Source organism: Lampetra fluviatilis, chromosome 23 (assembly GCF_964198595.1).
Source record: "Lampetra fluviatilis chromosome 23, kcLamFluv1.1, whole genome shotgun sequence".
Classification (NCBI taxonomy): Eukaryota; Metazoa; Chordata; class Hyperoartia; order Petromyzontiformes; family Petromyzontidae; genus Lampetra; species Lampetra fluviatilis.
Window position 1 is genome coordinate 5,534,232 of NC_136297.1, and position 9,829 is coordinate 5,544,060.

Below are 9,829 nucleotides of genomic sequence, written 5' to 3' on the forward strand. Positions count from 1 at the left end.
CGGCTCCCCCCCCCCCCCCCCGAGTCTCCCCCCCCCCCCCCCCGAGTCTCCCCCCCCCCCGAGTCTCCCCCCCCCCCGAGTCTCCCCCCCCCCCCCGAGTCCTCCCCCCCCCCCCCGAGTCTCCCCCCCCCCGAGTCTCCCCCCCCGAGTCTCCCCCCCCCCCGAGTCTCCCCCCCCCCCCGAGTCTCCCCCCCCCCCCCGAGTCTCCCCCCCCCCCCCCGAGTCTCCCCCCCCCCCCGAGTCTCCCCCCCCCCCCGAGTCTCCTCCCCCCCACCGAGTCTCCCCCCCCTCCGAGTCCCCCCCCCCCCCGAGTCTCCCCCCCCCCCCGAGTCTCCCCCCCCCCCGAGTCTCCCCCCCCCCCGAGTCTCCCCCCCCCCCCCGAGTCTCCCCCCCCCCCCCCCCGAGTCTCCCCCCCCCCCCCGAGTCTCCCCCCCCCCCCGAGTCTCCCCCCCCCCCCGAGTCTCCCCCCCCCCCCCCGAGTCTCCCCCCCCCCCCCCGAGTCTCCCCCCCCCCCCCGAGTCTCCCCCCCCCCGAGTCTCCCCCCCCCCCCCAGTCCCACGCTCAACTGACGTTGGCTGTAATTGGCCACGGTCCCTTACGTTGTGACAAGCTTCAGGGCCACTTCCTGGAGTCGTGGAGTTCTGCCATTACTAGTAACATTTCATAAAAGCGTGTTTTAAAAAAAAGTTTTAAAAAAAGTTTTTTTAAATATTATTTATTAAATGGAGGCCATGGACTGCACCACGGAGCTTCTAGCGGTAACCAAGGCACCGCATTTACCGGGTAATACTTCGCGCTACCTTTACCCTACCGGATAATTCTTCCGAGCTACCGTTACCCTACCTTACCCCTTGGCATGTCGACACCTTCACCCTTTTACTCGGTAAAAAGGGTAAATTACCTTACCTTGCTGAGGCCTAATTTCAGCACTGGAAACGGCGTTTGTAATGCAGCGGCGCCCTCTAGCGGCAAGCTGTCTAAATTACACAACGCAAAGTATACCCAATACTAAATAATATCCATAAAGTGACACTTTGAAGGTTTTCGTTCTCTCCGCCCACCTATCCCAACCTCCTCCGTCTCCCATGTTCTTTCCTCGCCGTCTTGTCATCGCCACCACCACCTGCTGGAGACGAGCAGTCATTACACAAGTACATGCAATGGACATGCATTCACTCACTCGCCTGGAGACACGCACATTGTTTAATCCGCGCGCGGGCGGCCACGTGCTGGAGTCGAACCCGGCTCCTCGGGGCTCAGCAGTCCCCCTCCAAGCGTTGGGTCCCCCCCCCCCCACAAACCTCCCTCCCCACGCCGACCACTTGCCCGGGGTTCGTCTGCCAAGCGACTCTGCGCTGTGCGGGACGCGTGGGCACAAGAGGTGGTTGGTGGTGGTGTGGTGCTCAAAAAAAATTATTACAAAAATTGGACCTTGGTGGGGACTTTGAGCCCAAATCCTTCCAACTCAGGGGCAGCCGCGCCTATGGGCTACGCCGCCCAGAACTTGCGAATGGGAAATACTCCGGTTATTATAAGAGACGGTACAATCTTCTTGGTTCTTACGGTAAAGTCACGTAGAAGGGAAATAAAAAAATAATAAAATAATAAAATCAAAATGTATTTCCCTTCTACGTGACTTTACCGAAAGAACCAAGAAGATAAATCCCTGCAGTCACGAAAGCTTTAAATCGAGACGGTACAATCTTGTATTTAACAAGTATGCATTTAGGCAAACAAAAATGCCTCTTAAACGTTATTCCTTGCATACCTTTACGAATGTAAATGTCACCAGCCATGATCAATCCACTGCTGGATACAGACCTTGAATATTAAATATAGCATTGAAAATGTTAGAACATAACATCATAGCAGGAATCGAATTCAGTGTTTTTCTGACTCGCAAGCCCAACAATACTCCCCGCCCAACCAGCCGAGTCTAGGCTCGGTCTGCAACAGCCGTGGTTTATATGACCGAGACTCAGCTGCCAATGTGATATTAAATTGACTGGCGATTTAAACCAAGGGTTCGAACCCATATTGTGTGAACTCGGGAGGAAAAACCAACATGACAAATCCGTACTCATAATAAAGGTTTTTGGGTCAGATCGCGTTATTTATGTGTCGTAACCCTCCACCACCCGACACGGCCAAACAGTAAAAAACGTGTCACGTTTTTCACAGGACAAAATAATTCACATCTTTAGCCCACCGGTGTGTTGAAGAGAGAATCAACATCATTTTAAAATCTGAGTAGTACGGCATTTCGCTGGTAATTACAATCAGCTTCATCGGGCAAGAATGGTGAAGATCTCCTGTTGCTTCCGTTCTTAGAGCAGTAGCAGCAGCAGGGTGACGTCATCATTTAATTCAATCTGGTGCAGTGATTCGAGGCTCGTCATTAAACCGCGTTCTCAAGCGTCGTGAGTTGAAGGTTCTCAGCCCGGCCACTAATAACTCCACCAAAAATAACCATCCGGCAGTGGCCTGGCAAAAGGGCTGCATGTAACCAGCCACCCTGGTCGCCCTCGAAAGGCAATCCAGGATATTTGTAATCCGCCCGGTTAAATAAAAGACGCGGCTATTATCTGGCTTTGCAGCGTAAACTCTCACGGAAATCCGGCAGAAGCTATTGGAATGCACGTGACAAACCAAATTCAGTTTAATATGTTCAAAGATCACACGATTTCATTTTAGCATCGAGTCCATTCACAATAAACTGCTGGCAAACTTTATTTTTTTGTCGTAAATTTACATTTTAATGAAAAACTGATATCAGAGACTCACAGATTGTAGTAAAATTATGTAGCGGTCTGCAGTTTAACAGTCCCATCCACAAAAATGGCAGTAAAGGCCAACCTGGGGAATCAAACTTTAACAAACACAATGAGTAGTCAGGTACCGATAGTAATTCACCCTCGACGTAATTCAATGAATATTCACAATTAATGTTCCATTCAGCTACAGAATTGACCACTTGGTTTGTGTTGCCTGTGTGGTGTTGTCAGTCTCTTTTGTGTTGTCTGCCTCGTGTGTACTGTCCATCTTGATCGTGTTGTCCGTCTCAAAGAAGCTCTCACAATACCAGACGAGAGGAGAATTACCCGTGCGTGCGTCATCTTGAGCGGTGCATTATTACGCAACTGACAAAAGACTTTGACTTTTAATACTCTTGAGAAGACTTGCAGCTACGGCAACAAAACGATCCTGAAAAAACCAGGAACAAGTGGTGACACCTATTGCTGCATCGGTGTGGGCCATGGCGCTGCAATGGTTGAAAGCTCTGGCCGAAGGAAACAATGACGTGCTGCTGACATCGATGGTCGCGATGACCTCTTGATGTCCAAACTTGGGAGTCGACAATCGTGTAAATACAATTCCTGCGCACAATCCGGGGTGTGCAAAGCACTCTGGATGTTATTTTCCCATGATGCTCTGTGGCTTAACATCGCCCCCTACTGGCACACTAATGCCCATTTGCAGGTCGGGGTTGTGAATTTTTTGCCGCTAACGAATGGCTGCCACGGGGGGAGGGGGGGGTGCCCTAAGGAAGCACGGAACAGCAAGGCATTGAAACGGTTGAGATGAGCTATAAAGACGCTTTGAGTTGCTGAGGCAATTTAAATGCACATCGATATAAATGTTATCCGAGCAGGTTCCCTTTGCGGGTGATGTTTACGCTTGTGCTCCGCTGATGCTTGGTGCACGGGAAACGTTCGGAACGGATTTAAAGCTCAGCTGAAAAAAAGCACAAGGCAGATTTTCCCAATGTAAACAGGCGTTCCATCGTCTTCCTGTTGGAAGATTTCGCTGCGGTCTGCGGCCATGTCTCAGGAGTTCAACGATCTTGGCAGCAAGTTCCTTTTCAGTCGGTAGCCTTCTTGCTGAGGGACAGGTTTATAAGGTGGCCATTGTGAAGCAGGACAAACCTGTTCGATAGCAGTCTTGATGACTGGCAATTCTAGCGGCCATCCCGATTACAGTTAGGTCTGACTAATAGCCATCACGGTGGGGGCAGCTCCATCTAGTAGCCATCTTGGTAAGGACAGGACCGTACGGCAGCCATCTTGGGTAGGAATACTTATTTTAACGTCCAAATATACGGATACACAAAGGACGCATTTTGTCCGCTTATCCAATCTGTTATTTATAATCAAATTATTATTTGGACCCAGGTACAAAGGACGATCACCCCTTGCGTTACAAGCCGCCCTCGCGAAGATGGCCAAACGATATCCCTGCCCTCGCAAAGATGGCCAAACGATATCCCTGCCCTCGCGAAGATGGCCAAACCATATCCCTGCCCTCGTGAAGATGGCCAAACGATATCCCTGCCCTCGCAAAGATGGCCAAACGATATCCCTGCCCTCGCAAAGATGGCCAAACGATATCCCTGCCCTCGTGAAGATGGCCAAACGATATCCCTGCCCTCGCGAAGATGGCCAAACGATATCCCTGCCCTCGCCGCCGGTGCCGTGAGGTCACCCCAGCACCATGCCGTCAGGCAACTCCACCAGCACGGGGGCGCAGTCCTCGGGCTCCGCGTCGAAATCCCAGCGGAACTTGCGCGTCAGGTGCTGCTTGAACATGGCGGCTCGCTGATGCAGGGACCGCTCCACGTCCGCGCCCGACAGGATGGAGAAGAAAACCTGTTGGGGGGGGGGGCGGGGGGGGGAGTACAGAAGGCAGCGCCGGTCAGGGCGCCGGCATGCCGCGGTGGGCGAGTAAAGTTTGTGGAAAGCTTCGTGCAGGCAGCAGTGAATAGATCATGGCTGATGATGATGATGATGTGGTGGGCGAGTAAAGCTTGTGGAAACGTTCGTGCAGGCAGCAGTGAATAGATCATGGCTGATGATGATGATGATGTGGTGGGCGAGTAAAGCTTGTGGAAACGTTCGTGCAGGCAGCAGTGAATAGATCATGGCTGATGATGATGATGTGGTGGTGGCAGGAAATCTCCCCGTGTGAAGAAGCTGCCGGCTTAAACTACTTTTATTGGCTTTTCGTGTTTATCTACACCAACTATAATTATAATTGTTGGCGTCTATCGTAGTTTGTTCTTCATTCTATCTGCAATTGCAAGTGCAGCTTGTCATTGTTATCAGCTTTTACTGCATTTGCATTTTATCTACACATGCGAGTGTTTTTTTTACACGCACAGTGCTTTGTTATACTTCAATATGAAAACTGCTCCACTAGAATGTTTGCCGAGCTCCTCGTCAAATCGCAGTAAAGTGTAATCGTTGGCCGAGCCGCCGCAGCCGCTGCCTTGCCTGCAGCGTGGAGGTGAGGAAGTTGTCCCTCGTGACGATGTCGACGAAGAAGTCCCGCGGCACCTCGTCCAGCTGGTGGTAGAGCACGGGGATGAGGTCGCGGTAGAGGCGCGGGCGAGACAGCGCCGCCGCCTCGCTGCCGCACAGCAGCGCCAGCAGCCGCTTCCACTGCTCGAATGCGTCGTAGACGCCGCCCAGCAGGAAGCACACGAATGCAAACTGCAGCTCGCCTGCTCTCGGCACACGCACGGAGGAGCGATGAGCGGGGGGTCACGCGGGGGGTCACGCGGGGGGTCACGCGGGGGGTCACGCGGGGGGTCACGCGGGGGGTCACGCGGGGGGTCACGCGGGGGTCATGATGAGCACGCGGGGGTCACATGGGGGTCATGATGAGCACGCACGCAGATACACGCGAAGATGAGCACATGTGCAAACACAATTATCTGTCCGTGTGCATGTGGTGACGTCACCGCCACTTAGTGGCGAACGGCGGCTGTTATTTTATGTACGCCCTCTGTATTTACCTACGTATCTGTATATATGCACACGTCATTAGGTATGTACATCCACGGGGGGGGGGGGGGAGCAATGGCGTAGTTGCAGCATTGGGGAGACAAAGGTGGCCAGGCATGGCCACACCACGCCTTTCGTGCACGCCAGCTTTCATTAGTGCTCGCTAACGGCACCAATTGCCCAATGGTCTGTCAGAAACAACGTGGGGGTGGCGGGGGGGGGGGGGCGGCGAGGGAGATGGTTTTCCTTGGCAGTCCGCGTACCCAGGATGCCGTGCTCGTCCTGGGGGTAGTGCTGGGCGAGCAGCGCGTCGAGTGCGAGCGAGCGGTCGAGCGAGTGGCGCGTCACGTCCGCGGGGCTGGCCCCCGCCGGGAACGGGTGCTGGGGAAGCTCCGAGAAGCGGATCTCGGTGCCGGGACGCTGCTTCATGATGGGCAACCTCGCCTCTCCCTCCTGCGGCCGCAGCGGCAGAAGCAGCAGCAGCAGCCGTGACAAGAGGCAGGAGCATCAGCAGCAGCATCATCAGCAGCAGTCGCAGAAGCAGCATCAACATGCACATACGTATATGTTGAACTTCTTTATTGAGACGGGTAGGGCCCGCCGAGCTAAACAGCTCTCTTCCAGTGCGACCTGACCATGAAGGTGGCGCGTTACACAAGATTACAAGCGATTGCGCATCACATTTGATCTTGTGAAATAACACAACTGACAAAACACATTTAAAAAAATGTAAATACAATGGACAAATTGCCGGGGGGAGGACCCGCAAACGGAGCAACTCGAGTGGCCGCTGTCGTTTGACAACCGACGGGGACAGAAACGCGACGTCCGTTCTCATCCAGCAAAGCCGCGCTTGCCGGGTGGCGGGTGTGCGAGCGCCCTGCCTGCAGGCTGGAGCACTCCGTGTCGTTGCGGGGGAGGTTGAGCGCAAGTCGCTGCTGCGAGTTGGAGCTCGGCGTCTCGGGCTCCATCTCGGCAAAGGCGCACACTCGTCCCGACAGCGGCAGCAGCCGCGCCGCCACGGAGCCCGTCACGTGGCCGCTCAGCGACACCCAGCGCCGCAGCGTGTCGTACGGGTACGGGGCCAGGTTCCGATCCAGGTCCTGCCGGGAGGAGGGGGCAGGGGTTGGTTATTGAGACGCGAAAGGGAGAGGCTGGGGAGGCATTGGGATACGTTGGGAGACAACGAGAGGTGTTGGGAAATGAGAGATAGTTGGGAGAAATAGGAGACATTGGGAGGTACTGAGATAAGTTGGGAGACATTGAGAGAGAATTTAGGAGACACTGGGAGACATTGGGGGGCACTGGGAGGTATTGGGGGATATTGGGAGGTAGTCGGAGAATCTGGGAGATACTGAGAGGCAATGTATTGCAATGTAAAGTATTGGTAGGTGATGGAAGACAATGGTAGGCAGTGGAGACAATTGGAGGCATTGGGAGATACTGTGCAAAAATGGGAGGCACTGAAAGACATCGACAGGCAATGTAAATCTTTAGGAGAGACATTGAGTCACACAGAATTGTATGGAGTTACATGGAGTTGCAGTAACTAGCAAGTCAATGATAGCTACATATAGTAATGGGGAGTCACAATGGGTTATGTAGACACAGGGACATGCCAGGAGTAAGCTTGAAAGTAAAAATGCCTTTGAAGAACAGTCTCACGTGCGTGTACACACACGTACAGGGACACGCACCTGGAGTGATAGAGAGTGACGCAAAGAGTCAGAAAACGTTTTCACGGAGACACGGGGAGTCACAGAGAGTCACGCGGAAAGAACAGCTCTGTGTTATCGTGGAGAAAGGTGACACGCGGGTCACACACAGGTCACACGCGGGGGACGCTCGACCTCGAACCTTGAGGCTGGCGCGTATCCTCTCCACCTCGTCGCTCGCCACCTCCTCGCTGGCCGCGTCCTCCATCCCCACGTCCCACTTGCGCACGAGCAGCTCCCGCTTCCCAAACTCGTGAAAGAATCCCGTGCGTGGCCCCGTCTCCCGGCCCCAGGGCCCGCGGTCTCCTGCCCCGCTGCTCTTGGGCCCGCTGCCCTCGGCCTTGCCCCCCGGCTTGCCCCCACATCCACGCACCGCGCTGAAGTGCACAAAGTGCATGCCCGGCGGTATCATCTTGATGCCTTTGAAGAGTGGGCCCACCTGTGTGCACAAAGATATGTAGGCACGCAAAAGCAACGCCTTCATCCAACAGCGGATTGACAAAGGACTACATTATTCTTCTTGGTTCTTTCGGTGAAGTCACGTAGAAGGGAAATAATAAAATAATAAGCAGCCGTCCTCAGGTGAAGAACAGAAGACCTGTTCCTCACCTGAGGACGGCTGCTTGCGTTGTGGCCGAAACGTCGTGAGAATAATTTTATTTTATTATGTTGTATTTTTTATTATTTTATTATTTCCCTTCTACGTGACTTTACCGAAAGAACCAAGAAGATGAATCCCTGCAGTCACGAAAGATTTAAATCTAAATTTGCATCATTGTTGTTTCGATTTAAAGCTTTCGTGACTGCAGGGATTCATCTTCTTGGTTCTTTCGGTAAAGTCACGTAGAAGGGAAGTAATAAAATAATAAAAAAATAAAACATAATAAAACAATTATTATTATGTTTTATTTTTTTTATTATTTTATTACTTCCCTTCTACGTGACTTTACCGAAAGAACCAAGAAGATCATTGTTGTTGTTACAAGAAGAACCTCAAATCTCTGTTGGACATGAACTTTGCTGTGAGCCTCGCTGCCTCTCACTCGGCCATCGTGACCAATATTCTGTACAGCCCTGTGAGCCATTCGGCTCTTGAATTATAAACAAACGAGAGTCCACGGGCGTTCTCACCTCCCAGGTGTTGTAGTCGATGCCGAACTCCGTGCCCTCGGGGACCCCGAGAAACACGAGGAAGGCGCCCTCGGCGTACAGGCGCTGCGCCGTGTCCTGATCCATGGTCGCGGCCCTCGGCCTGCGGGTGCAGGTGCGTGTGGGGCGGGGAGGAAACTAGGCAAGAGTCGGGGGTCCGCGGGGAGGAGGGAGAGGCCTAGCAGCGGCGCCTAGGCCTCAAGTTGTGTAACTCATTCCACCGCGTAGCGTGCTAGAATAATAACAAATAAATATAAACGCAGCGACAACACGACGAGCGTTTAACGAAACGGGTTTGTTGCTGGTTGCATAAATGCGCGGAGAAATGTTTATACCGAAGAAACACACACAGCGAGCGAGAGAGAGAGAGATTGTTTAAGGAGAGAGAGAAAAAAAAATATTGCGACCCAGTGGGGCTCGTCCGGGATTTGAACCCGGGACCTCTCGCACCCGAAGCGAGAATCATACCCCTAGACCAACGAGCCGGGACACGGGAAGCGCGGCGAGAACATCAACTTAAGGGTCACCTTGACAAGGGATCGTCCGCTTATTGAGTTGCAAACATTTTTCTTCTTTCTAGATTTGAAGCTTTCGTGACTGCAAGGATTCATACTCTTAGGGGGGGGGGGGGGGGGTTCGGTAAAGTCACGTAGGTAAAAAAATTATTGATAATAATAAATGAAAATAACGACATTTAGTTAACTAAATTAATAAAATAAAAATAACTACATTTTGTTAACTTAATTCATAAAATTATAATAAATGAAAAGAACAACATTTTGTTATTTTCATTTATTATTATAATAAATGAAAACAAAACAATTTAGCTAACTAAATTTAGTTAAAATAGTAAATTTCATTATTTAATATTTTATTAATTAAGTTAACTAAATGTAGTTATTTTCATTTATTTTTATTTTATCATGTTTATTTTTACCTACGTGAATTTACCGAAAAAACCGAAGTGTATTTTTCTTCTTCCTCGTCACGCTTTCCCCCCCCCCACCCCCGTCAGTGTAGTCGTCTTAAAGATGCTGTTTTGGGGGGGCACTTGCTGTTAGCGAGCAGCGGTGCCTATGAAGGTTGCCATCATCATCATCACGGTGGCTGGGAGATGTTAACTACCTCGCCTGGTCTACAGGAGGTCGTGGGTTCGATCCAGACCCTGATGCCTGCTGCTGT

At 52.1% G+C, this 9,829-nt stretch overlaps 1 protein-coding gene and 1 non-coding gene across 2 annotated transcripts; both read right to left on the bottom strand.

The window, feature by feature from the left end:
- Positions 1 to 2,637: 2,637 nt before the first annotated feature.
- Positions 2,638 to 9,101, bottom strand: AAR2 (AAR2 splicing factor). Its single transcript, XM_078866894.1, has 6 exons — positions 8,630 to 9,101; positions 7,641 to 7,937; positions 6,668 to 6,886; positions 6,047 to 6,236; positions 5,271 to 5,500; positions 2,638 to 4,646 (listed from the first exon to the last, which is right to left on the bottom strand). Exons 1-6 carry the CDS (start codon positions 8,732 to 8,734, stop codon positions 4,479 to 4,481), a joined length of 1,209 nt encoding a protein of 402 aa, XP_078723020.1. The 5' UTR covers positions 8,735 to 9,101; the 3' UTR covers positions 2,638 to 4,478.
- Positions 9,061 to 9,132, bottom strand: TRNAP-CGG (transfer RNA proline (anticodon CGG)). The gene has a single exon. It is a non-coding gene; the product is annotated as a tRNA-Pro (tRNA).
- Between the last annotated feature and the right edge of the window lie 697 nt (positions 9,133 to 9,829).

Excerpts from the sequence above, each read along its gene's own strand:
- AAR2 (XM_078866894.1), bottom strand. The coding sequence starts at position 8,734 with ATGGATCAGGACACGGCGCAGCGCCTGTACGCCGAGGGCGCCTTCCTC. Across the intron at positions 6,237-6,667 it reads CGGAGTGCTCCAGCCTGCAG|GAGGGAGAGGCGAGGTTGCC; the intron begins GCAGGGCGCTCG and ends CTGCGGCCGCAG. Across the intron at positions 4,647-5,270 it reads TCCTCACCTCCACGCTGCAG|GTTTTCTTCTCCATCCTGTC; the intron begins GCAAGGCAGCGG and ends CCCCCCCAACAG.